This window comes from Neoarius graeffei, chromosome 28, assembly GCF_027579695.1.
Source record: "Neoarius graeffei isolate fNeoGra1 chromosome 28, fNeoGra1.pri, whole genome shotgun sequence".
Classification (NCBI taxonomy): domain Eukaryota; kingdom Metazoa; phylum Chordata; class Actinopteri; order Siluriformes; family Ariidae; genus Neoarius; species Neoarius graeffei.
In genome coordinates, this window is record NC_083596.1 from 9,328,277 (window position 1) to 9,355,678 (window position 27,402).

The following is a 27,402-nucleotide window of genomic DNA, read 5'->3' on the forward strand; positions in this document are numbered from 1 at the left end:
CACATTCCTTTATCATTGCTCTTTTGTTTTCGTTTACATATATCACACAAATGCACAAGCACTGGATGAGTACTTTTGACCACAATTTCCAATTCTATTTAATTTATTTCCCATAGACCTAATTTAAGACAATCACTTTAGCCACGCCTGACACACACATTTTATATATTAGGGTGCATCAGTTGCCGTCACTTTCATAAAATCTGATGCATTTTTGTTTGGGTGTTCCTTTTCACCAATAAAGACATCCTGTAAAAATTTTTGACCATATTCAAAAGTCTAATGGTGGCACCATGAGGTTCATTTTTTGCCAAAAACCGCTTATTTTATGTTTTCGCGTAAGGTTTGGATCACAATGTTGGACTCCATTTATTGATTTCTTGTGACCCAGAGATCATGTTAAGAACCTTTGCAAGGGATTGAGAAGCATTAATGTGATTCATAATACATTTGTATTGTTTAAAAGTAGTTGAACAATGATTCAATGAACAGCTAAAACTCAAACTGCTTGAGAATATATTTAGAATATGTACTAAAAATGTGTATCTAAGATATTTGGTATACTCTAGAAGGTGCCATAATGTTTCATGAAAAGTGATCGAAATTGTCATAAAACAGCAGCTTTTTCCATAACTTTGAGCTCCTGGTGCCACCATTAAACTTTTGCATTTTGTCAAAATATTTCACCCAGTGTGTTTTCTTACCAAAAGGAACACAAAAACAAAAATGCATCATGATTGGAGGAACTTTTCATTTTTAGGGGGCAACTGATGCACCCTAATATATATATATATATATAGAGAGAGAGAGAGAGAGAGAGTGCCCTCTGTGGTTATTGTTAGCCCTTCATGAAGATTAGTAAAAAAAAAAGGGTAAGAAAAAAATCCACCTTTTTGGTTAAGGCGCTTCATCTCACACTGAAAAAATTAGAAAAATCAAAAATTGAAAAATGTAATAAAGCATTAATTAAAAAAAATTCCCATTTAAAATGTACATTTTTTGAGTTGATTGGAGCATGCAGGAATTTTCAAGCTGTAATCTATAACTTCCTGTTTAACTGGGCTACAATATGAGGTGACAGGCCAAATTCCTTTAGTCATCCATCAACATGTGAAAGATAAGAGAACACACAAACCAAATGAGGGAGAAGTGTGTTGAGCTTCATAAGTCATGGAATGGTTATATTGGAGAAAAAAAAAAAGTGACTCGCCCATTTCTACTGTTAGGGCAATAATATTAAAAAAAAAAGTGGACACCAACAAGAACTGTTACAAAATTGTCTGGAAGAGGACCCAAGTTTAATTTTTTCCCCCTACATACAGTGAGGAGGAGGGTAAGAGAGGCAAAGGATCACTTGGTGAATTACAAGAAAAAGTAAAACCTTGGGGTTTCCAAATCTCCAAAACCACCATCAGACTCCACCTCCATGCTAACAGGTTATTTGGAAGGTATGCCAGGAAAAAAAAAAGCCTTTTCTGTCAGTTAACCACAAACGTAAGCACCTGAAGTTTGCAAAAACACGACTACAACTTTAACTGGAACGGTGTTCTTTGGTCTGATAGAACAAATATGGAGCTTTTTGGCAAGGTGGATTTGGTGTAAAAAGAAGGATGACTATAATGAAAAGAACCCGATCCCAACTGTAAAATATGATGGAGGCTCTGTGATGTTTTAGGGCTGTTTTTCCTCCAAAGGTCCTGGAAACCTTGTTAGGGTACATGGCATCATGGACTCCATGAAATACCAGGACATTTTAAATAAAAATCCGGCCGCCTCTGCCAGGAAATTAAAACTGGGTCGTCATTGGATCTTCCAGCAGGACAATGATCCAAAGCATATGTCCAAATCAACACAGAAATGGTTAGTGAGCACAGAATCAAGCTTCTGCCATGGCCATCTCAGTCCCCTGATCTGAACCCCAGTGAAAACCTGTGGGCTGAGCTGAAGAGGACAGAGCACAAGAGAGGGCCGAGGACCCTGGATGACCTGGAGAGATTACATAAAGAGATGGGCTCAGATGCCCTGCTCTGTATCTCCAACCTTATAAAATGTTGTAGGAGAGACTCAGTGCTGTTTCACTGCCAAAGAGAGGTTGTACAAAATAATAAACGCAGGGCTGACAATCATAGTGCCACATGTGTTTTTGTTGTAAATAATTATTTCTTGAGAAGGGATTTGTTTTTTTCTCTGAATACATTTATTTCAATTAAAGGTTGGATTTTTCTCATTTTTTTCCAGTGTGAGATGAAGCAAATTCATCAAAAGGTGGATTTTTTCCCCCCCTAATCCTTACAAGGGGTGCATATAAGTACCAGTCAAATGTTTGGACACGCTCATAGTAATGAGCAAGTGTGTCCAAACTTTTGACTAGTACTATATACTGTATCATGGATTCCTGAAGCTAGAGGTCACACACCTGTCTTTAATAACCACGTCAGTAATCATTTCTCAGTCAAGACCACATTAATTCCTGTTCCCAAGAAGCTATATGAGGCAATGATGTATGTACATTCCTTTTATTTATAATAATTATAGCTCTGATTACAAAACACATATTAAGAACAGTTTTCCATGTGAAAACTTCAGCGTGGAGTGTCTCTGGGTTCCATCCTCTTCGGTTTGGATGAACGCTAAAAACAGTTCCCAGTCAAAATGACATCAGTGCAAAACTTTCAGTGTTGAAGGTCACTGTCATTTTACTGGGGTCATTAATTGCTCAAAACTGGAGGTTCCCAAAGAAAGATGGAAGTGTGTTTGACTTTGGGTGAGGTTTGTACCCGATTCGCTCGTGTATGGTTTGCTCTCTGGTTTTCCCATCAGAACCTCCGACAGAGCTGCTCATCTCACTCGGTGTAACTCCAACCACGTCCACTTCATCTCGTTGTTTCTTTCTGCTCTGCAAGAAGCAAATAAGAGTGTCATTATGAGTAAAGGCCATAGGGGTGGCAGCTGCCATGTTCATCTGTGACAGGTCTGTTACTCTGTGCAAATCATGCAGATTTCGTGAACCATGTGTAGTCGTCATTCATTTCGTAAACACTTTGTCCTGGTCAGGATACGGAGTCTATCACAAAAACAGTATGTGAGGCACGCACATATAGACATAAGGGTCAGTTTAGAGTTGCCAATCGACCTACCAGCATTCTTTTCAAAGGTGGGAGGAAACTGGAAAACCCAGATGAAACCCCAAGCAGACAGATATAGTAGGAACATGAAACTTCAAATCTAGTTCAGGTTATTTAGTACTATGTACGACATTTCTTCAGGATGAGGAACTAGAGTGCATTTTAAAAACAATACAGTAATAATACTATGCAAGAAAGCAAACACAAACCTCCAGCTCTTTCTTCACACTCTCAAATTCCTCGGTATCATCCAGCTTCAGCTCCAGACGAGTTGGTTTTCGGCGAAGCATTGTTTTGTTTTGGCGACTTGATAAATATTAAAATGACGAAATACAGCCCATAACTCCTATAAATACAAATATCAGGAGGGGAAATCATTACTAACGTTACAGTAATATTACGGAACACAGCTTTACCTTGTCCAGTCGTAATTGTGTTATTTGAAGCAGAATAATTAAAGCACATCATCTGAATAAGAACAACTCCAACGTGCCGTTTGTGACATAGCAAGTTAGCTAGCTTAGCTTAGCTCTCCAGCTTTAACTGTACATGTAGCTCTGTGTTGACCATAAAAAAAACAATAGTAGAAGTAGAAATACCAATGTTCTGAAACAAATTAAAATATTTCAGTTGATTAATATATCTAATATAATGTTATAAACATCTTGCATTTTTGCGCACACACACCCCAGATTAGCGGTTGTTTCCTCAACCGGAAGTTTACACTGGATTTCTGGGAAATGTAGTTTCTTGTTTTGTAAACTTCCGGACAAAATTGTGAACATAAACAGGTCATACTCTCAGAAAATAAAGTACATTATTATACCTTTAGGGGTACAATGACTTGTCACTGAGGCAGTATCCTTTATATACTGCTTGGTAACACACACACACACACACACACACACACACACACACACATATATATAATGACAGAAATAATAATAATAATAATAATAATAATAATAATAATAATCTGTGATACAAATTAATATTTTTTGCAAGACCTATACCTTAATTTAAAAAAATATATATAAAAAGTAATGTACCTCCTAGGGCTTATTATTGGACCTCGAGGTAACTATGTTTACCTTTTTAGGGCAAAAAAAAAAAAAAGGAATTTGATTTGATTCGATCACAATGTAAAATGAAGTACAAAATACATTAAAATCAGGATTACACAAGAAAGCGCAAGCACTTATTTCCATTGTGGTCCCATTAAAACACATAAAACAGCAATGACAACGTTATGATTTGACTTAATATTGACTCACTGTACTATGTAAATGGTGAAAATAATAATAATAATAATAATAATAATAATAATAATAATAACCACAATAATAATAATAATAATAATAATAATCTCATCATCTCTAGCCGCTTTATCCTTCTACAGGGTCGCAGGCAAGCTGGAGCCTATCCCAGCTGACTACGGGCGAAAGGCGGGGTACACCCTGGACAAGTCGCCAGGTCATCACAGGGCTGACACATAGACACAGACAACCATTCACACTCACATTCACACCTACGGTCAATTTAGAGTCACCAGTTAACCTAACCTGCATGTCTTTGGACTGTGGGGGAAACCGGAGCACCCGGAGGAAACCCACGCGGACACGGGGAGAACATGCAAACTCCACACAGAAAGGCCCTCGCCGGCCCCGGGGCTCGAACCCAGGACCTTCTTGCTGTGAGGCGACAGCGCTAACCACTACACCACCGTGCCGCCCATAATAATAATAAAATAATAATTTAAAAAATTAGTAAAATAAAAAAGTGTTATTTTCTTGCTGTCTAAGACCATTAAAAAGGTGATTCTTCACTGACAGTTTGAAACTGGACTTGTTCTGAATACTTTTAATATTGTTGGGGAGTTGATTCCAAATTTTGATTGCTGAGTAATAAAATGATGTTTTTCCAAATGATTTTACATGTGGAACGAGCAGAGCATTGTTACTGGATCTGGTATTGATATTGTGAACCTGGTTAATATTGATAAAATTATCATTGAGATAGTCTGGTGCCTGATGATGGATGATGCTATGGACCATATTTAACTTTAGTTGATGGACTCTTAGCTCAACTGGCAGCATACGGACCTGTTCAAATTCCTGTGCCCCAATATGGGTTCTAGCTGGTGCATTCAAAAGATACCGAATGATTTTGTTCTGGGTACACTGCAGCCTGTTCTTGTGCTTCTGAGTAAGGCCAGTGTACCAAGATGCGCTGGCATAATCAAAATGGCTCTGGATGAGAGCAGACACTAGGAGCTTTTTAGTTTCAAAGTTAATATTAATATATTCAAAATATATTCAAGATCCAAAGATTCAAATATTTTTTATTGTCAATTTTATTGTCCGGGCGGCACGGTGGTGTAGTGGTTAGCGCTGTCGCCTCACAGCAAGAAGGTCCTGGGTTCGAGCCCCGGGGCCGGTGAGGGCCTTTCTGTGTGGAGTTTGCATGTTCTCCCCGTGTCCGCGTGGGTTTCCTCCGGGTGCTCCGGTTTCCCCCACAGTCCAAAGACATGCAGGTTAGGTTAACTGGTGACCCTAAATTGACCGTAGGTGTGAATGTGAGTGTGAATGGTTGTCTGTGTCTATGTGTCAGCCCTGTGATGACCTGGCGACTTGTCCAGGGTGTATACCCCGCCTTTCGCCCATAGTCAGCTGGGATAGGCTCCAGCTTGCCTGCGACCCTGTAGAAGGATAAAGCGGCTAGAGATAATGAGATGAGATGAGATGAATTTTATTGTCAATTCACAAATTCCAGGACAATTGAAATGCCGTTTCTCTCTCACCTTACTTGTAAAAACAGATAAATATTACCAAAAAAAATAAGAAAAACAATATATATAGATAATATAGATAAAAATACACTCTAAAATCAATGTACAAAATAGCAGTAGTGCAAATACAGTACAATATCTAACGAAGGAGATGCTTAGAAGAGTAGCTTATGAGGTGTATATGAACAGTAGTGCAAATGAGCAATAGCAGCAGATACAGCAGCAATGCAAATGTTTGTAGTGTGATGTGCAAACGGATGAGATAGTTTCTTGTGTGATATATATATATATATATATATATATATATATATATATATATATATATATATCCCTAAAAAGGTACACATATAGTTACCTTGAGGTCCAATAATAAGCCCTAGGAGGTACATTACTATAGACTGCACCTTGGGGAACAGAAATAATGGACCCCTACTGTACCCCTATTTCTGACAGGTCACTCATTCATGACAGTCGAAATGATTCCTTTTTATATGTTTTTTAATTAAGGTATAGGGCTTGCAAAAACATATTCATTTGTATCACAGATTATTATTATTATTATTATTATTATTATTATTATTATTGGGCGGCACGGTGGTGTAGTGGTTAGCGCTGTCGCCTCACAGCAAGAAGGTCCTGGGTTCGAGCCCCGGGGCCGGCGAGGGCCTTTCTGTGTGGAGTTTGCATGTTCTCCCCGTGTCCGCGTGGGTTTCCTCCGGGTGCTCCGGTTTCCCCCACAGTCCAAAGACATGCAGGTTAGGTTAACTGGTGACTCTAAATTGACCGTAGGTGTGAATGTGAGTGTGAATGGTTGTCTGTATCTATGTGTCAGCCCTGTGATGACCTGGCGACTTGTCCAGGGTGTACCCCGCCTTTCGCCCGTAGTCAGCTGGGATAGGCTCCAGCTTGCCTGCGACCCTGTAGAAGGATAAAGCGGCTAGAGATAATGAGATGAGATGAGATTATTATTATTAATGTCATTGTTTTTTTTAAATACCACAGATATCAATTTATAAATATATTACGTTAAGTATAGTTTGGAAAAAAAAACATGAAAAATAAAAAAAAGACAAAATAGAATTTATAAACAAATTAAAACATGCACCAATATACAGAGTTAAGGGGATTGTTTTACATTGAACAGTTTTTAAATCGTTCCAGGAAATGGTTTCACTGTGAATTAAAAAAAAAAAACTTTTTATGAACAAACAGTATCATAAACATTTTTTTTTAAATACAAAGGCTAAACAGATAATGCCAGGGGATCAGAAAACTGACAAAACTCATAAATCAGCTTACAAAAATGTTCAACAGGGAACATACATTCAAGGTTTTAACAGCGTTCCTATTGACATAATGCATTGATTTCGTTTTCAAAAACTAAGATAGAAGGTTTATAATTACAGAACTTACATTTATGAATATGTGATTTTTTTTTTCAAATAATAAAATCAGATTGGTGATTTGTTTTGGTAGAAGAGTAAAAAAAAAAAAAAGCCAAACAATACATTATCAATGGGTAAGGGAAAATTCAGAATCAATATACTGCGAAATAAACGTACAGGAGTGGGGACAAGACGAAAATAAATTATATAAATCTTGTGGGACTAGCTGACAAATTGTGCAAAGTATTATATTTTTATGTTTTCACTATTAGACGCCATCACCGCGACAGAAATGCTCGTGACGTATTTCTTGTGCGACACAAAATGGCGGCGGTTTTGTCGTGCGTTAACAGTTAGCTCACTAAATGAATTAATTTAAAGTATTCCAACTTTTAATGAAGGTATACTTGTAATAGGTATATAGAAAAATTTGTAGAGAAGTTAGCCTATCTTCCAGGGTCGTTCTGTCTTTAGTTCAGTGGTAAGTTGGAACTATTTGCACTTCTTTCTACATTTTTTAAAGAAACACATTTCTGTCATTTGTTTTGAATGCGCGCGTATAAGAGGAAATGAGAGAGTTCATGTATTTATAATTCTACCAACTTCTACTTGGCAAGTCTTTCTTCAAAAACGTTGCTCTTTTTTGCTTCAGGTTAATTTCTTTTGACTTTAGTAAAGCAGCTGTGGCATTTCAGTCATGTCGGATGAGGACGAAGCCCCTTTGGTGAAAAAAGCTCGAATCTTCTATGGTAGTATTGAAGAAAAAGAAAAGGAGCGACTTGGCCGTGAGGGAGCCATTTCATCTGGAAAAGATGCCATTAAGGCTGGAATTGAGGCTGGGAATATTAACATCTCCAGTGGTGAGTATCCCACTGAATGACATGGCAGTGAAAGGGAAGCTTTATGAAAACAGTCTTCTCATTTTGAGGTGTTGATTTCTTTACTGGGATGGGATAAGTTTTCTGGATTAAGCACAGGATCTCAAGTTCTTGTATAAATTCTGGAGATAATACTTAAAAAAAAATCATCTGTGTATAATACATTATGGGTTGTTTTACAATCAGGGTACACAAGCTAAAAATCACATTTAGCACTTAGTTATCTTCAATATCAAAAGGCTTGACTAAATAAACTTGGTTGTTTATTGTAGCTCTGTGATAGCTCTATTTACCATGCAAAAAAAAAATTTGGTGATAACGTTTTTTTTGGTGAATGTATGGCAATATATGTCATATTTAGCAAAATTACTCGTGTCATTTAGAAAAGGTGCTTTTTCGACCACAGGTAGCTCCAAAAGGGATGCACTTAAATCATTCTTTATACCATAAAACAAATATTTGGTTCCATATCATTGGAAACATACAGTAGTTAAGTTTTAATGTTGAATGCCAGTAAGTTTTCGGACTATTTTGATCAAATTAGTATGTAATTGTGTAAAAAAAAAAGTCCTCTCCGAGACAGCTAATTTTTCAATATAAAATAACACATCTAAAATGATGATTTTCATCCTAAAATGTGGTCAAGATATTGGGACATAAATATTAGAGACAACTAACACAAAGCTTACAGCCTTATATTTAAAAGCGCTATGGAAGTAGTGGATTCTGAATTGTCAGAAAAAATGTCCTCTCCGAGAATCACTTCATTTGTTTCTCCCAGCCCTGCTTAAAGCTCCACTTAATCTTCTTTATCTTATAGCAGATTACACAAAACTACCATACACACACGTCAAAAAATTACCTGAAATCTGTTCTTTAACTTGTCCTTCACTTAAAAACTGGTACAAGAACCAGTTTGAATCAATTTGAATTTTGGACCCCTGTGACACAAACTTTGTACCCTGATTGTAAAACAACCCTTATGTAAATTGCACTACTGACATGATGGAAACATGAACTTATGTTCTCTGTCTAAAGATGGACCAGGATAAAATGATGCTGTAATTCTACACAGACATCACACAGCTCATCTCTTCAGTGCAAAAAAAAATTGCTTTGACTTTTTTATTGTAACTGCTTGTTTTGTGTTCTCACAAGTTAAGTTTAATAATTAGTAAGCTACATGCGATTAAGTGTTGCCTGTCCTTTGGTCAGTAGGTTAGTTTTCAGTTGGTTTGAGCTCTTCTTGGTGTCTAAGTTCATACTTAACAAAAAGTCGAATATGATATCTCATCTCATTATCTCTAGCCACTTTATCCTGTTCTACAGGGTCGCAGGCAAGCTGGAGCCTATCCCAGCTGACTACGGGCGAAAGGCGGGGTACACCCTGGACAAGTCGCCAGGCCATCACAGGGCTGACACATAGACACAGACAACCATTCACACTCACATTCACACCTACGGTCAATTTAGAGTCACCAGTTAACCTAACCTGCATGTCTTTGGACTGTGGGGGAAACCGGAGCACCCGGAGGAAACCCACGTGGACACGGGGAGAACATGCAAACTCCACACAGAAAGGCCCTCGCTGGCCGCAGGGCTTGAACCCGGACCTTCTTGCTGTGAGGCTACAGCGCTAACCACTACACCACCGTGCCGCCCGAATATGATATAATGTTTTACAATCATGTCAACTCATACTATATACATGATCTGAGGTATTTTTAATCATAGTTCAGGTAAAGTGTAAAACATGGCAACCGTACATGTGTTCAAGATCACATGACAGAATCAGACAAACGGAGATACTCCAGGAACCCCATCAACTCATATGTAACTTGAATCACATCTAAATAGGATTTCAGACTTATTATTTTTCCCTGAACTCTCTTTAAACATGCTAGTTGTTTTGTGATTTGTTTCTTAACTAATGACTCTTGATGAACATTTCCAGGTGAGTCCATGGAGCTGGAGGAGCGTCCGAGCGAGCGGCAGGCTGAGGTACTGGCTGAATTCGAGCGAAGAAAAAGAGCCCGACAAATCACAGTGTCTACTGATGACACTGAAGTCAAAGCGTGCCTGCGTGCCCTCGGAGAGCCGATCACACTGTTCGGTGAGGGCCCTGCTGAAAGACGAGAGAGGTGAGATTACTTTTCTTGTTCCTTTTTGCTCTTTGACTCTATGCTCATATCTCTTAACCAATCAATGAACACGTGTCTTTTTTTTTTATAGGTTGAGGAATATTTTGTCAGTAGTGGGTCCGGATGCTCTGAAGAAATCGAAAAAGGATGAAGAGAAAGCGAAACGTTCCCAAGAGGACGTATGTAGCCTTGGTTCTCTTTTGGTTGTTGTCGTTAATATGAATCCTCAGGTTGTTAAAGCTTGGTCCTGTTTCTCACTCAGTCTCAGCAGACATGGTACCACGAGGGTCCCGAAACGCTGAAGGAGGCACGTATCTGGCTGGCCAAATATTCACTGCCCAAGTAAGAACAGCTCTTTCTGTTAAAATACCAAGAATACAGGCATTGTGGTTTCATGTTTTCTTGTTTTCAGTGTTAAATATAGTGATAAATGTTAGAAAAGCTTTTTGTAAATTTACATTGATGGTTCATGTTATGAAATTATAGCTCATGATTGTCATATATCAGGGGTCACCAACCTTTTTTTCTCTGGGGCCACATTGTCGTTCCTGACTGTGATGGGGGGCCGGGGTCAGGTCAGCTATATAACATAGAATTGTATGACCCAGACAAATATGACCACCAGCAGGCCTCATTGTGTAGTAGAGATTACTAGCCTGGCACAGCCATCCCCACTACTATACCCACGCTACTATACCCACGCTACTATATCAATACTACTATATCCACGCTACTATATCCCCCACTACTATATCAACACTTGATTCCTGGCACATATTTGTTTATCTTTACTAGTGGTTTGCAAAAGTAGTAATTGAGTCTTCACACTTTGTTTTAATTTGAAATACCACAGATATTCCATTTATTTATTTTCTAATAAAAAAAACATCAAAGCTGTCAAGGTAAGAAACATCTGCCTAGTTGAGGTGATTGACACTGGCAAAGGTGAGTGGAAAATTATAAATTGTAGGTAGGCCTGTTGATATTATTAATAATATTAATAATTGTGTGCAGCACTTAATAAAGGTCAAATAAATAGGCCTAGAAAATAAATACATTTTTAAAAAACAGTGAAATTATAATAATATGAGCAATAGATCAACTAGCCAGCTCTTATGCCTATCCATTTGAGCATGTTCAGTAAACATTTTTTAGGTCAAGGTGAAAATGAAATGAGCAGTAGGCCATTTACAGGTCAAAACTAAAGCATAATACAGAATAATGGGAATCAAAATCAGTAGTATATGTAGGTGAGCTGGATTTGTACTTGTTGATTTGTACTCCTTGTCGGGACGCACCTCCTCGGCCACAGCAAGCATGCATACTTTAACAAAGTCCCCATCAGTAAACGGCTTTCCGTGGGTAGCTAGTAGGTGAGCTACCTTATAGCTAGCTCGGACAGCAGCCTGGTTGATCCGGGTTTGGTGAAGGAATACATTCTGTTGTGCAGCCAGTCCGCGTTTCATCCTCCGAATCCTGTCTTCTCTTGTTTGCCCTCGCAAACTAGCATGCTCTTTGTGGTGGGTTTCGTAGTGACGACGCAGATCATATTCTTTGAAAACCGACACACTTTCTTTACATACAAGACAAACTGCACGGTCCTTACACTGAACGAAAAAATAATCGGTGGTCCACTGTTCTTTAAAAACTCTGCACTCTCTGTCAGCTTTTCGCTGACCGCTAGCCATTTTGCTGTCCTGAACACTGACAGTTTTCTGCGCATGCGCTGCCTGTCACTGCTTGATCGCGAACATATGACGAAAATTCGGAAAATATGAATAGTTCATTTTATAACTAAATATCAATTTTAATTGATAAAATCAACAAAATACAAGATGCAGACATGTTATTATTTGCCAAAAAGCAATTTAAAAAAAAATAGGCCATAACCACTTTTGGGGATCGCCTCATAGGGCCGGTTCAAGTGGTGGGGGGCAGAGGGGCTGGGGGCCGGTCAAAGGGGGGTGGCGGGCCGTAGTCGGCCCGCGGGCTGTAGTTTGGTGACCCCTGTCATATATGTTCCATTTAAATGTTATTTCTGTTCACTGTGTTCCATTTTTATAACATTAAAAAGTATTCTAATAATTCATAGGGTTAGTTATCAATACGAAAGATAAGTTAATTAAATTTATTTGTCTTTTCAACTAAAAAAAAATCACAAGGGAGATGTAGCATCAGTTAAATAAATCTAAAAAATCTAAATCTATTTATATGTATTATATTTAATGAGGGTGGCTTGTTAATTTAAAACCTTTGATTAAGAATATTGTAGTGTTGTAGTGAAAAGTGTAGTGCTTTTAGTTATATTAAGAAATTAACCCATAACAAATATTTTATGATTTTTATTTATATGGAAGCATACAGATTAAACCTTGGCACACTGTCGAAGTTTCTAGAACTGTGGGAAATCAGTTTTTTGTGTATTTAGTTAAAATAACAAGCAGATCTTCATCTGAAAGACTTGTACCTGATGTCAACACAATATTTTGAACTGGATCTACTTTTGTGTGTGGGGGGGTTCCCCAGAGCTGTACAAAGGCTGAATGCTGCACAGGTTTACAGAGAGATTCCCGAATCTACACGCACCGTACGACAGCAAGAGCTTCACAAGACACTCAGGGTGAGCTGATGTCACCATTTTCAAGAAAAGCAGCACAGTATCTCAGTTCCTTTTAAAATAAAAGATGTGTTGTTAAATTATCTGCATTACCCTTCAGAACCTGAATAACTTCTGCAGTCAGATCGGAGACGATCGTCCGATATCCTACTGCCAGTTCAGCCCGAACTCCAAACTGTTAGTCACTGCATCATGGTGAGTTTTCTTTGCTGTGAGGTTTTTACACCATCATTGACATCATTTTCATGTTTATTAACTGTTCTGTGTCTGAATTAGGAGTGGTCTGTGCAAGCTCTGGAACATTCCAGACTGTAGTCTTGTCCGGACATTAAGAGGTAAGTGACTCACTAGTCTTCTCTTTAAAATTACACCAACAAGCTGTTTTTTAATGATAAATATGGACATTTTCTGAATTGATTTTATTTTTAGGTCACAATACCAATGTTGGAGCAGTCAGCTTCCATCCACAAGCCACACTCACTCTTGACGAGTCAGACGTCAACATGGCCTCCTGTGCTGCGGATGGATCGGTCAAGCTGTGGAGTTTAGACAGGTTTGTGTCTAAATGTGTGAGATTTTCTCGGAAAACCCATAGGATATCAGAAAATCCATTTATCTTTAACTTTCTTTGGAACATCATGAATGTTTCAGACTTGCCAGTAATCACGTATTTTGTGTAGGAATACTGTATTTTGACATCAGAGTACACTGGTATGACTCAAAAATACAGTGAAAATGTCAGGCGTGGAATAGGGTTGGGTGATATGACACAAATATCACAGAATGATACTTATGGTTAGACATTTCTGTGATACACAACATGCATCTCAGTATGCAGGGGAGGGAGTAGAGTTGTGTTTTAAAAAGAAAGCTGTGAAAACCTGTACTTTTATTCAGTATCTAAGGGTGTATTCAGACCAGGATAGTTCGATAGTTCACTTGCTTTGGTCCGAACCAAATGTTTTTTTTTTATTTTTTCATTTTGGTGCGGTTCGCTTTCACACTGTACATTTTAGTAAGCGGACCAAAATCTGTCAACAAAGCCACGCGCCCTGAGGTCGTTCAGCTATTGGTCAGAGACGACACGCGCACAAAGCGCTGTTCTGGGGAGCGCGTGAACCCCTTCTCCTTCATTTTCTCACTGAATACAGCAAACACGTTGGCATTTTTGTGTGTTCTCTCCAAAAGCTCAGATATGTGGACATCTGCCCATATATCCACAAGGGTACGCATTTCTTCCTCGGCCCACGTTTGCCCCCTACTCATTTTTTGTACTCTGTAGTCTAGCCTACCACTGGTCTGAATGACTGTTATAAGGTTCCCTTGACAACCGAAACAGTGTTTGCACTTTGCGGTGGAGTGTCAAGACTCTGTTTCCCATAATGCTCGACAAACGACGGAAGCTACCGAGGTACAAAAAAGCAAAACTGTCGGATTAGGTCTGGTCTGCTTTCACACCTCCAAAAGATCCGCACCAGGGTTCCTTTGGTCCGGACCGAGTCCGACCTTGCAGCTCGGTCTCGGTCCGCTTGTTTGGTCCGGACCAGAGTTCGGTGGTTTGTATTCAGACCAACCCAAAAGGTCCGGACCAAGGGAAATTTGGTTCGTTTGGTCGTTTGGTCCGGACCAAACAACGTAGGTGTGAATACGACCTTAATCATTGAACACTGAAAAGGTGGGAGAAAATAAAATTTGAACATTTTTGCAATTTTAAAGATTCTGTAAAAATTTAAAACCAGATCAACTGCCTCCAGTCAGTGTGTTTGGGGGGGCATTTAAAATATTTAAATAAGTAGTTCATTTAAAAAAAAAATGTTGAAATTTTGTTATACTTTGAGATCCACAATATCGCTGAAAAAAAAAATAGACACTAATATTGCTCAGTTCTAGTATGGAAGTGATTTACTGCTTTATTGTTGTCCCATATGTGATTGTTAAAATAATTATTTTATATATATATAAAAAAGGACTTATTTATTTATATACTTATTGACTGTTTATTTCAATTCAGGAATGTCTGTGGTTTTCAGATATACAGTACAGAAAACAGGGTTTTCCCAGGTTTCAGAGCAACACACACATTTCTCCTAAATGCTGTTACACTTCTTCAGTGAAGCTTTTATTAACTCTCGTCTCTGCAGTGATGAGCCTGTAGCAGACATTGAGGGTCACTTCATGAGGGTGGCCCGCGTAGCGTGGCATCCTTCTGGTCGCTTTCTCGGCACGACATGGTGAGGAAATCCCTCATTCTAAACCAATTCTGGATAAAACTCATGTAGTATTGCTAATCCTGTTCTTCACCTCATCTCCAGCTATGATAACTCGTGGCGTCTGTGGGATCTGGAGGCCCAGGAGGAGATTCTTCACCAGGAAGGTCATAGTAAAGGTGTCCATGATTTGCATTTCCATCCTGATGGTTCCTTAGCGGGAACTGGGTGAGAGTCGTCGTCGTTGTCTTCTTCTTCTATTGAGCACTGATGTATTGCTTTACTGAAAAAATATTGAAGTACACAAATGATGATTAAACTATAAAAATGATTATATAGCAAATGGAATTGTTTTGAATGTAAAAAAAAAATTTAAATATTTTTTAAAGGTAACACATTTTTAGAAGCTTGAAATACTATTATTATTACTACTAATTCTACTACTAGTAGTAGTAGTAATAGGTTTTGAATAACTTCACAAAGAGGAACATTGTCTCACAGATATTCAAGATTTTTCCACTTGCTAATATTTAATAATTAAACTGCAAAAAATGAAGCATCAAGTGGAAATCGCTTGAAAGTAGACAAATGTCGTTTCTCCTGAGACTTTCATGCTTCATTTACAGAGCAATATATTTTATTCTATGAAAATTGTCAGTATTGTGATGAGAATAGCTGCACCTATGAAATTTTCATTATATTTCTCTAAACACTGCACTTTCAGTGGCCTGGACTCATTTGGTCGCGTGTGGGATCTGAGGACTGGTCGCTGCGTCATGTTCCTGGAGGGTCATCTCAAAGAGGTCTACGCAATCAATTTCTCCCCAAATGGGTAAAAACAAAACAAGAGATTTCAGCTCTGTCCAGGAATTCTCGTTTTGAAATGTTTCAGAAGGAATAGTGTGTGTGTGTGTGTGTGTGTGTTGCAGCTTTCACGTGGCCACGGGGAGCGGTGACAACATGTGTAAAGTGTGGGACCTGCGAAAAAGGAGGTGCATTTACACCATCCCCGCTCACCAGAACCTGCTGTCATCTGTCAAGTTCCAGCGTAAGTGTTTGGAAAGTAGAAGGAACGTGATAACCTTCTAATATTAACAACAACATGTCCAGGTCATTGTAGAAAATAGGGAGAAAACTTACAGAGCCGGCGGTGGGTGGGGGGCTGATATTCTGGGGGGGACTCAGAATTTGAGATTAAAATTGTAAGCTTTTGAGAAAAATCTCTGAGATTAGAAAGTCATAAATTTGCGAGAAGAAAACTCAGAAATTCTCTGATTAAAGTCACAAATTTATGAGAAATATCACATTTATGAGGGAAAAAACCCTTTTTTTATGTCAAGGAAGCACATCAACTACAGAAACTGCATTTCCTGTAATTCTCTCGCCTCAGCTGTTTCAGAGTAACAGAGATTTGGGTAAACGAGAAGAATCCGTGCACTGAAAAGTCATGGGAAACTGCTCCTACACAATTCTATATTTATAAACAGCTAAGACCAAAAAGGACACGGATAAAACAAAGCTATGTGATTCATACATTCCTCTCCCGTTGTATCCAGAAAAAACAATAATCCCATACGTCCTGGCTGCAGTGCATTCTGGGAAATGTAGTTGAAAAGCACGGCCCTTTTTTTTTTTTTTTTTTAAATGGTGCAGTCAAGGGGGAAATGCTGCTTTTCCTATAATTCTCAGCTCTGGTGTCTGTGGTGTGAGGACTTGGATCCAACCATGCATAGTGAAGTGAACTGGTTCCTTGACACACACACACAAAAAAAAAACCCTCCACTTTTTCCCCCCCCGAGTTTCATTTCTTGTAAATTTGTGACTTTTATTTTTCCTTGCTAATTTATGACTTGACAGTCTCATAGATTATCCAAGTTTTTTCTTATATGTTTAATTTTGGAAATCCTGAGGGGTGTGTGTGTGTGTGGGGGGGGTCTCCCCCCCCACCCTCGGAATATTACCCCTGTGTCAGCTTCTTTTATTTTATTTTAACCTACAATGTCCCTAATACGCTGTCACAAATATTGATAATGGTCATAACAAATAAAAAAATACATTTTAATCAGGTAAAAAATGCCGCATGTCTGTTACTGAGAAACCACAAAATTCTGTATCCTGAAGAATTTAAAGGGGTACCAAATATAATATATACAGTTGCTGATGTGACAAAGTAACGTATTCTTAAGTATTCTATCAAATTTATATACTAGAAAACAACAAAATATCTTGGTAATTGTAAATATAATACTTTATATGCTAAACCGCACAAGAGTCGCCATTTTTAAAAGACCGTGACGTCAGCGCTACCCACTGCACTAGCGGAACTCTCCGAAATAGAGGAGAGAAGCGTGTAATCGTGGCGTCGGGCGCATCAAGTGAAAGCGACAGCTCTGTCGAATCATACGAAGAGATCCCGCAAGACACACTGCAAGCAGGCTATGGCTTAGAAGAGTACCAGTTTGAACCTAGGAGAGGTACTCTCGACTCCGGTGATGAAATAAGAGAAGAAAGCTCGGATGACGGTGAGGATGAGACTGATGCTGACCATGGGCGTGGTGAGCGTGGGGCAGAGTGTCTGCGTGCAGGTGACACGGCGTGGTGCTCGTGCGGAAAATGTAACGTGGAGTTGCTCACGAGTCCAGCAGAATTTATTTGCTGCAATGAGATAGGCGCCACCCGTGGACTTGCGAAATCGTCGAAAGAGGCAGAAACAGGTATTTCACACGTGCTATTCCCAACCTCAATGAGCCAACACAACTGGGCACATACATACGTCATGAGTGTTACGCAGAGAAAATGAACGTGCATTCTGATTGGATAAAATTAATATCATGGCGGGCTGTTCAAACTGCGGAAATAGTTTGCTCGAGCTACTTTCAAAACACTAACTTTCCAACCTTAGAACAAAAAACTTTTGTAAGTCTTGAATAAGGTTCGTTAATGTGTGTTTTATTGTTATATTTACTCTATATATTGCCCTCTGTTCCCCTTTAAACTCCCGTATCAGAAAACCGATGGCTGTTACAAAGTGCTGACACTGGAGACTCCTTCCAAACCTGCTAAATAAATGTCTCTTTACAGAAAAGGTTGCCATATAAACTCAGCTGCCTGAGGTACAGTCAGAGCCGCTCTTGGAGACATTTAATCACCTTCTGACCAATCAAATTGAAGATTTCAACAGCGCTGTGGTATAGTATAAAACAGGGAACTATCTAGCGAACAGGGCGTCGTTTTGGATTTTAAAGGGATAGTTCGGGATTTTTGACATGAATCTGTATGGCATCCCCATCAATAGTGTCGTGCAAACACACTGACTTACCCCTGACAGCATCCTGTGAGTCCAGTTCTTGTTCAGTTTTGGTCCAGACGAAAGTAGTCCGGCAAGTTTGTTGGGGTCACGAAAGTAAAACGTTTTTCGTCTCAAAACAGTATGTGTTCAAAAGAGTGATGTATTTGCATCACAAAACCGTTGCCAAATAAAAAGTCAGACCTCGCAATCGCTTGGCACTATTTTCTCTCCCTTCTTATCACTGCACGCTGCCGCCAGGTGACAGCGAAACGCAGACCCACTAAGCTGGTGGGAGACCAAGGCTGCACTCTGTCCACGGCTTACACACGTGATGGCACGGAGGATGTGTATAGTGGCAGCATCTGTCCCCCCAGAGAGGATCTTTTCAAAAGCAGGACAGATTATAACTGAGAGGAGAAATAGAATCAGAATTAACTAGTTAATTGCAGCAATTAAAGGAATAGGTAGGAAAAGGAAGGCGCAAAGACACCGCGCAGCGCCTGAAAACGGGTTTTCAGGCGCTGCGCACCCGTTTTCAGGCGCTGCGCGGTGTCTTTGCGCCTGCAGCGGTGCTTTGCCTGTGCTGTGGCTGAAAATAGTTCCAGATATAAATTGGTCTAGTAAATCCCTTCGTGTTAATTTGCATTGATATGTGTACTCGATGTGAATGTACAAGTCATGAGAAATAATTATAAAAAATCTTGAGTTATTTAATTCACTTTTGCAACGACAATGCTAGCTGGACATGCCAGCGACTAAGCTAAGCTAACCTGGGCGTTTATAGATCAGGACAATGGCTGGGTCGGCTACAAAACGCTTTGGCTCACTCATCCAACTCTAGGGACTGCAGGGACTGACTCAATTTCATTTGGGGGTGGCGTACTCCTTTAAATCAAAAATAAAATCTCAGGAGCCGTTTGGGAGCCGAAAGAGCCGGCTCCTTATAGTAAGAAGAGCCAAAAGAGCCGGCTCCCGAAAAAGAGCCGAAATTCCCATCACTAGTAAACAATGAATGAAACAGCCGTGGCTGTCACCTGGCGGCAGCGCGCAGTGATAAGAAGGGAGAGAAAATAGTGCCAAGCGATTTCGAGGTCTGACTTTTTATTTGGCAACGGTTTTGTGATGCAAATATATCACTCTTTTGAACACATACTGTTTTAAGACGAAAAACGTTTTACTTTCGTGACCCCAACAAACTTGCTGGACTACTTTCGTCTGGACCAAAACTGGACAAGAACTGGACTCACAGGATGCTGTCAGGGGTAAGTCAGTGTGTTTGCACGACACTATTGATGGGGATGCCATACAGATTCATGTCAAAAATCCCGAACTATCCCTTTAAGAAATTGCTGGCCATATTGGGAGAAAAATCAATCAATATGACGTGATCATTTTTGTTTTTTTCGGGTTGTCCGTGAGCCTGTGCGAGATTCTTGGTAACGTGATATCTCACTAACGAGTGGGTGAATGTTTGAAGGATTTATATGGAAGCGTCATTGTAGCCAGAGGATGACCTGATTTTAGATTTTGATCTATACAGGTTTAAGGTCAAGGTCTCATGTTTGAAGTATATTAATTTATAGAAACAGGCATCCCTGTCAATACTGTTGGTATCGAGTTCTCCCTGCTCATACCTTTTTCCTCTTTGTCCTCCAGCTACAGATGGTCATTTCTTGCTAACGGGTGCATACGACAACATGGCTAAAGTGTGGACTCACCCTGGATGGTCTCCTCTGAAGACTCTGGCAGGACATGAGGGCAAAGTGATGGGACTGGACATGTCTCCTGATGGACAGCTCATTGCGACCTGCTCGTATGACCGCACCTTCAAGCTCTGGGTGGCTGATTGAGGATGATGGAGTGTAATTCGGGGTGGTTTTGATAAGTTCATGACTCCTGGATGGGGAAAAACAGCCTGCTGCTCGAGTTTCTGAATCCTTAAGTCATTTTGGTTTTTATGATAGAGGCCCAGATTTTTTTTTTCTTTTCTGCCCTCCCCCCTTTTTTTAATCCAGCACATAGATATTCGTTCAGAATTTGAACTTATTTTGCAAAATTTATTCAGGTTATTGTGTCCTTCCATTGACCTTTTTGTGTTTTTATTATTAAAAACATTAATACAGTCACGCGTCTTTAATCTTGTCTCGTACTTGTTGAGGTGTTGTGTTTCAGAGTAATTCGATGCCACATGATTGAGCACATCTTGCAGACACTGTTTATAACCGCTAATTTGTCTGAGTAAAAGGGCTCCCAAAGCGGATAATTTAGAGTTCTTAGGTTCCTACGGGGTTTCTAAACAGAACCTTCTCTTATTATAAAGAAACGCAAGCACAGAATGTGAGCAAAAATCCTTCAGGATTCTAGAGTTAACTTTCTCAATGTTCTGTCTCAGTATTCAAAATCAGTTTTAAAAATAAATAACTCTTGGTTACATTAAAGTAAAATAAATAATTAAAATACATTAAATATCTCTTTAGCTTCTTTGTACATTTTTTTTTTCTTTTACCAAACTTGCCTTTTTCAAAAACAATTAACATTAAATCGAGTCTGATTTGATGTCTCTTCCTTGCCCTCATGTTCTCTCAAAATGTTTACATGTAATTATCATTAGTGAAGATGTTTCCGTGATGAGGAACCCAGCTTCCATTTAGGATGTCTTCATAAGTTTTCAAGATCTGCAGTTGTCATGTGCACATACAATATGTCCTTGTGGTTCTAACACCACCAGCAGCAGAACCGGCAGTGTCTACAGCAGGGACTCGTGTGGAAGCGCGGCTCAGTCAGTGCCATGTTGGGCCAAGCAGATGGAGGCTGATCTGTGATTGGCTGCTTCACAAATGATAACTTGGTCTCCAGAGGGGCTTTCTGCGAGCTGCTTCGCTGGTTCTCTGCCTCAGCTTTGACACCCAAAAACGCAGCCAGGTCCAGGTCCAGCCCAACGGCACCTCCTCGAGGTACAGGAGTGTTCTGACGACACTGAGGACAAGGGATCCATAACTATATGGTGGAAAGATATGATGGATTAAACACTTTAGTGAATAGATTGTCCAGTTTTTCAAAACATTAAGATTGCATTGTCTCATCTCATCTCATTATCTCTAGCCGCTTTATCCTTCTACAGGGTCGCAGGCAAGCTGGAGCCTATCCCAGCTGACTACGGGCGAAAGGCGGGGTACACCCTGGACAAGTCGCCAGGTCATCACAGGGCTGACACATAGACACAGACAACCATTCACACTCACATTCACACCTACGCTCAATTTAGAGTCACCAGTTAACCTAACCTGCATGTCTTTGGACTGTGGGGGAAACCGGAGCACCCGGAGGAAACCCACGGGGAGAACATGCAAACTCCGCACAGAAAGGCCCTCGCCGGCCCCGGGGCTCGAACCCGGACCTTCTTGCTGTGAGGCGACAGCGCTAACCACTACACCACCGTGCCGCCCTCTACTAATATTAAAAAATGTTATTGTTAAACTTATAATACTAAATATAAAAGATATAAGAAAATTTCCTAGCCTGAGATAAGAAAAGAACTTAGACCATTCTTCTATGCTGGATATCTCTCAGTCCTCCTCTTAAAATTATAAACTAAAATAGAAAGAAAATTTAAATTTGTTTTAAGTTCAACAGCCTTAACAAGTTCCTTAAATCTGCATCTTATTTTAAAACATAAAAAATGTATATAAGTATGTAAGGAATTGTGTCATAAGAAAAAAAATTAATAAGTAATACACAGAGGTGTGATCTTGTAAGAAAATATTCAATGAGGAGGTGGTGTGATGTTTTCCCATGTTAGTTATTTTCCAATGACACTGTCCCCCCCAAGTGTTTTAGTTCTCTTTTGCTGCAGTAATGTGTTGTTCATAATTTTTTAAATAAAATAACATAACACTATAGAGAAATTAGGTGTTCAGCAGTGTAGATTAAAGACAAAGCACAAAATATGCATAAGAAATGAGAATATAATTAAGATAAAGTAAAATAAATGTAAACATGAAATTATAAAAATGTATGCATACTACAGTTATAATATTAACGAGACCGTCAGTGACGGCGTATCTCACTCCAGCCCCGTCTAGTCCAGAAGGAATGATCTAAAGTGGGCCACCTTGCGCAATAAATGCTGGAAGTTATATACAGTGGGGCAAAAAAGTATTTAGTCAGCCACCAATTGTGCAAGTTCTCCCACTTAAAAAGATGAGAGAGGCCTGTAATTTTCATCATAGGTACACTTCAACTATGAGAGACAGAATGGAGGGAAAGAATCCAGGAAATCACATTGTAGGATTTTTAATGAATTAATTGGTAAATTCCTCGGTAAAATAAGTATTTGGTCACCTACAAACAAGCAAGATTTCTGGCTCTCACAGACCTGTAACAACTTCTTTAAGAGGCTCCTCTGTCCTCCACTCGTTACCTGTATTAATGGCACCCGTTTGAACTCGTTATCAGTATAAAAGACACCTGTCCACAACCTCAAACAGTCACACTCCAAACTCCACTATGGCCAAGACCAAAGAGCTGTCAAAGGACACCAGAAACAAAATTGTAGACCTGCACCAGGCTGGGAAGACTGAATCTGCAATAGGTAAGCAGCTTGGTGTGAAGAAATCAACTGTGGGAGCAATTATTAGAAAATGGAAGACATACAAGACCACTGATAATCTCCCTCGATCTGGGGCTCCACGCAAGACCTCACCCCGTGGGGTCAAAATGATCACAAGAACGGTGAACAAAAATCCCAGAACCACACGGGGGGACCTAGTGAATGACCTGCAGACAGCTGGGACCAAAGTAACAAAGGCTACCATCAGTAACACACTACGCCGCCAGGGACTCAAATCCTGCAGTGCCAGACGTGTCCTCCTGCTGAAGCCAGTACATGTCCAGGCCTGTCTGAAGTTTGCTAGAGAGCATTCGGATGATCCAGAAGAGGATTGGGAGAATGTCATATGGTCAGATGAAACCAAAATAGAACTTTTTGGTAAAAACTCAACTTGTGGTGTTTGGAGGAGAAAGAATGCTGAGTTGCATCCAAAGAACGCCATACGTACTGTGAAGCATGGGGGTGGAAACATCATGCTTTGGGGCTGTTTTTCTGCAAAAGGACCAGGACGACTGATCCGTGTAAAGGAAAGAATGAATGGGGCCATGTATCGTGAGATTTTGAGTGAAAACCTCCTTCCGTCAGCAAGGGCATTGAAGATGAAACGTGGCTGGGTCTTTCAGCATGACAATGATCCCAAACACACCGCCCGGGCAACGAAGGAGTGGCTTCGTAAGAAGCATTTCAAGGTCCTGGAGTAGCCTAGCCAGTCTCCAGATCTCAACCCCATAGAAAATCTTTGGAGGGAGTTGAAAGTCCGTATTGCCCAGCGACAGCCCCAAAACATCACTGCTCTAGAGGAGATCTGCATGGAGGAATGGGCCAAAATACCAGCAACAGTGTGTGAAAACCTTGTGAAGACTTACAGAAAACGTTTGACCTCTGTCATTGCCAACAAAGGGTATATAACAAAGTATTGAGATGAACTTTTGTTATTGACCAAATACTTATTTTCCACCATAATTTGCAAATAAATTCTTTAAAAATCAGACAATGTGATTTTCTGGATTTTTTTTTTCTCATTTTGTCTCTCATAGTTGAGGTATACCTATGATGAAAGTTACAGGCCTCTCTCATCTTTTTAAGTGGGAGAACTTGCACAATTGGTGACTGACTAAATACTTTTTTGCCCCACTGTACACCCTAGGAATACCGACCTATTTGCCAAAAAGAATCCAAAACGGTGAGGAATTGACCGAAAAGAAGCGATTTTTGTTGAACTACTCATTAAGGCTTAATTAGTCCATAACTTAATAATTGTAATGAATCAAATCTGGATAGAAGTTATATACACCCTAGGTCCCCCTACCTTCATGCCAGAAAGAATCAAAATCGGTGAAGAATTGAGGGAGAAGAATCAATTTGTGTGAAAACTGTTCATTAGGGCTTAATTATTCCATATCTTCATTATTAATTGCCGTTATGCAAATTTGGGTAGAAGCTACGTATATGCAGACCAACATTCCTGCCAAAAAAAAAAAAAAAATCCGTGAAGAATTGAGAGAGAAGTGATTTTCGTGAAATGTGGACAATGCCAGATAGACGACAGACAACACTTGATGGCATAAACTCATCACTTGTTGGCCAGATGAGCTAATAATAAACTTAAACATTATTTTATCCATTTACGGTTACTTTTAATGTCATGAAAAAAGTTAGTTCTTATCACACATGCTACAGCAGCTACAAATCTCTCTCTCAATTAATAAGGAAAACAGTGTAGCTTTTCATGTTCCCAAGAAACCAGAAAGCCCTTTATCCTGAAGACTTTCCCTTCTCAAAAACTCCTTCCACAAATGTTAACTTCTCTTCACAGAAAACTTCATAATAATGTATTAAAATGAGCACATTAATATAAACCTTGCAGCCAGAACTACTGCCAGCACTGCTGTTGCATTTTTGCACCATTACTGTTTTCATTATCATTCAAAATACTGTTTCCTAGTTAAATTCCCATTTGTTTTTTTCTCGACTAGTGAAGTTTCTGCACCCCCAACCTACCCTCCGTCTCTTCTGTACTTTTCCTCAAAGATGAAAGACATGGTCTTCCTTTGCAAAATACTTCTTGGATACCCACCTGCTCATTGATCACTGTATCCAGCCGTCTCAGGCAGTCCTGACAGAACGTATGGCCGCAGTAGAGCTTCCGTGGAAGCCTCTCTACCAGGTTGTAGGCGCTGTAACAGATAATGCAATCAAGCTTTCGACTGTCTCGAGAGGACTGGGCTGCTATGACCTCATCATCCTCAGCTGGAGTCTCTGACATGGCGACTACGTCCTCCATCATCCTGCTGAAGGAAACGCTTATGTTCATGACTGAAAGCTGACTGCTCCATCCATACAGACTAAATGAGCTCTTACTAATAATAAAAACTGTTCTGCTTTATGGATTTGGGGTTAGTTCACCAAATCTCACACGCAATGGCTGTTTTCATTTTATGTACCAGGTAAAAGCATGTGGGTCACTTTGTAGGTGTACTGTATAGAAAAAATAATGAAATTGAATATTTCTACATGTTTGGAAATCTAAAATGTTGAATACTGACTCAAAAATGTAGAAAATCCATAACAAAGTTTGTATAAAAAATAGTGCCTAAGACTCATCTCATCTCATTATCTCTAGCCGCTTTATCCTGTTCTACAGGGTCGCAGGCAAGCTGGAGCCTATCCCAGCTGACTACGGGCGAAAGGCGGGGTACACCCTGGACAAGTCGCCAGGTCATCACAGGGCTGACACGTAGACACAGACAACCATTCACACTCACATTCACACCTACGGTCAATTTAGAGTCACCAGTTAACCTAACCTGCATGTCTTTGGACTGTGGGGGAAACCGGAGCACCCGGAGGAAACCCACGCGGACACGGGGAGAACATGCAAACTCCGCACAGAAAGGCCCTCATCGGCCGCGGGGCTTGAACCCGGACCTTCTTGCTGTGAGGCAACAGCGCTAACCACTACACCACCGTGCCGCCCGCCATTGGACCAATAAGTTCATTTTGGACCCTGAATAAGTCTAACTTCAGATAGCAAGTTCAAAGCTACTGGTTGAAACTTGTAGCAAATTCTAGACCCTTCACTGAAAGAGTATGTACACTGATCAGCTATAACATTATGACCACTGGCAGGTGAAGTGAATAACATTATCTTATTACAGTGGCACCTCTCAAGGGGCGGGATATATTAGGCAGCAAGAGAACAGTCAGTTCTTGAAGTTGATGTGTTGGAAGCAGGAAAAATGGGCAAGTGTAAAGATCTGAGCGACTTTGACCAGGGCCAGATTGTGATTTGCCACTTTTCTGTTTTAGCCAGCATTAACTTTTTCAGCAGTTTGTGCTACAGTCGTTTTTCTGCGGGATTGGATCATGTGGGCTAGCCTTCGTGCCCCATGCAAATCAGTGAGCCTTTGACACCCATGACTCTGTCGCCAGTTCATCAGTTATTCTTCCCTGGACCACTTTTGGTAGATACTAAGCACTGCATACCAGGAACACCCCACAAGATGTGCCATTTTGGAGATGCTCAGACCCAGTCATCTAGCCATCACAATTTTGCCCTTGTCAAAGTTGCTCAGATCCTTACGCTTGCCCGTTTTTCCTCCTTCCAGCACATCAACTTCAGGAACTGACTGTTCTCTTGCTGCCTAATACAGTATATCCCACCCTTTCACAGGTGCCATTGTATTGAGATAATCAATGTCATTCACTTCTTCACTTGTCAGTGGTTTTAATGTTATGGCTAACCAGTGTATAATATATGTACTCTTTTCATCTTTGATCTTACCACATGTACAACAAGGTACTGTATGGCAGTTGACATGATGGAACCTGACCACCCTCGAATTTATTGACCTACACTACTGTACTTTCAACTGTTCATTAATACTTCTAATAAGCTGCTGTACGTTTGTCCATACTATATTTGTATGTCAGGTTTTGTGTATTTTAGGACATTTCTACACTACTCAGAAAAAACCAAATTTCACTATTCTTGTATGAGGACAAATACAAATTTTCTATAGCTACAGTTTATTGAAATGAACTAAATGGGTGCTAAGTCCAAAGTAATATCAAAAACTCCACCAAAAACACACCAAAACTGAATAAAATCCAAAACAGTGCTGCAAAATACAAAATACTGAAGTTAATTGGACATAGACTTGATAACAATCTGACCTTTTTTTTGTAACCTTGCCCTATTAAACTCAGATTTTGTAACTTAGGATATAAAGTTACAAAAATATAATAGTAAATTTTTGGTCAGACCATCGTCAGTGCAAAACCTAAAACTTTTTTTTTTTTGGTGACTTTGCGTCACAGTGTTTTACAATTCTATTTTGGATTTCATTCCATTCTGGAGTGT

The 27,402-nt window shown here is 39.7% G+C and overlaps 3 protein-coding genes across 5 annotated transcripts; 1 reads left to right on the forward strand and 2 right to left on the reverse strand.

Moving 5' to 3' along the window:
• Positions 1-2,500: 2,500 nt before the first annotated feature.
• cdc26 (cell division cycle 26 homolog) lies at positions 2,501-3,873 on the reverse strand. 2 transcript variants are annotated; one of them, XM_060912231.1, is made up of 3 exons: positions 3,813-3,873; positions 3,335-3,471; positions 2,501-2,896 (listed from the first exon to the last, which is right to left on the reverse strand). In XM_060912231.1, the coding sequence occupies exons 2-3, from the start codon at positions 3,413-3,415 to the stop codon at positions 2,717-2,719; spliced, it is 261 nt and encodes an 86-aa protein (XP_060768214.1). In that variant the 5' UTR covers positions 3,416-3,471; positions 3,813-3,873; the 3' UTR covers positions 2,501-2,716. The 2 variants fall into 2 exon arrangements, with proteins under 2 accessions (XP_060768214.1, XP_060768213.1); XM_060912230.1 differs by lacking the exon at positions 3,813-3,873 and adding an exon at positions 3,619-3,794.
• A 3,748-nt stretch (positions 3,874-7,621) lies between these two features.
• Positions 7,622-20,556, forward strand: prpf4 (PRP4 pre-mRNA processing factor 4 homolog (yeast)). 2 transcript variants are annotated; one of them, XM_060912228.1, is made up of 14 exons: positions 7,622-7,779; positions 7,951-8,158; positions 10,131-10,317; positions 10,409-10,496; positions 10,580-10,659; positions 12,844-12,937; positions 13,035-13,129; positions 13,211-13,269; positions 13,364-13,487; positions 15,076-15,165; positions 15,247-15,369; positions 15,866-15,973; positions 16,071-16,189; positions 20,087-20,556. In XM_060912228.1, exons 2-14 carry the CDS (start codon positions 7,996-7,998, stop codon positions 20,278-20,280), a joined length of 1,524 nt encoding a protein of 507 aa, XP_060768211.1. In that variant the 5' UTR covers positions 7,622-7,779; positions 7,951-7,995; the 3' UTR covers positions 20,281-20,556. The 2 variants fall into 2 exon arrangements, with proteins under 2 accessions (XP_060768211.1, XP_060768212.1); XM_060912229.1 differs by having other exon boundaries at positions 7,972-8,158.
• Positions 20,557-21,016: 460 nt separating this feature from the next.
• On the reverse strand, positions 21,017-25,326 carry rnf224 (ring finger protein 224). Its single transcript, XM_060912567.1, has 2 exons — positions 25,117-25,326; positions 21,017-21,427 (listed from the first exon to the last, which is right to left on the reverse strand). The coding sequence occupies exons 1-2, from the start codon at positions 25,324-25,326 to the stop codon at positions 21,146-21,148; spliced, it is 492 nt and encodes a 163-aa protein (XP_060768550.1). The 3' UTR covers positions 21,017-21,145.
• Positions 25,327-27,402: the final 2,076 nt, after the last annotated feature.

Coding starts and splice junctions, on each gene's coding strand:
- cdc26 (XM_060912231.1), bottom strand. CDS start 3,415: ATGCTTCGCCGAAAACCAACTCGTCTGGAGCTGAAGCTGGATGATACC. Junction 2,897..3,334: donor GTGTGAAGAAAGAGCTGGAG/GTTTGTGTTTGC, acceptor TGCTTCTTGCAG/AGCAGAAAGAAACAACGAGA.
- prpf4 (XM_060912228.1), top strand. CDS start 7,996: ATGTCGGATGAGGACGAAGCCCCTTTGGTGAAAAAAGCTCGAATCTTC. Junction 13,488..15,075: donor AAGCTGTGGAGTTTAGACAG/GTTTGTGTCTAA, acceptor TCGTCTCTGCAG/TGATGAGCCTGTAGCAGACA. Junction 16,190..20,086: donor GTCATCTGTCAAGTTCCAGC/GTAAGTGTTTGG, acceptor TTTGTCCTCCAG/CTACAGATGGTCATTTCTTG.
- rnf224 (XM_060912567.1), bottom strand. CDS start 25,326: ATGATGGAGGACGTAGTCGCCATGTCAGAGACTCCAGCTGAGGATGAT. Junction 21,428..25,116: donor ATACAGTGATCAATGAGCAG/GTGGGTATCCAA, acceptor TCCACCATATAG/TTATGGATCCCTTGTCCTCA.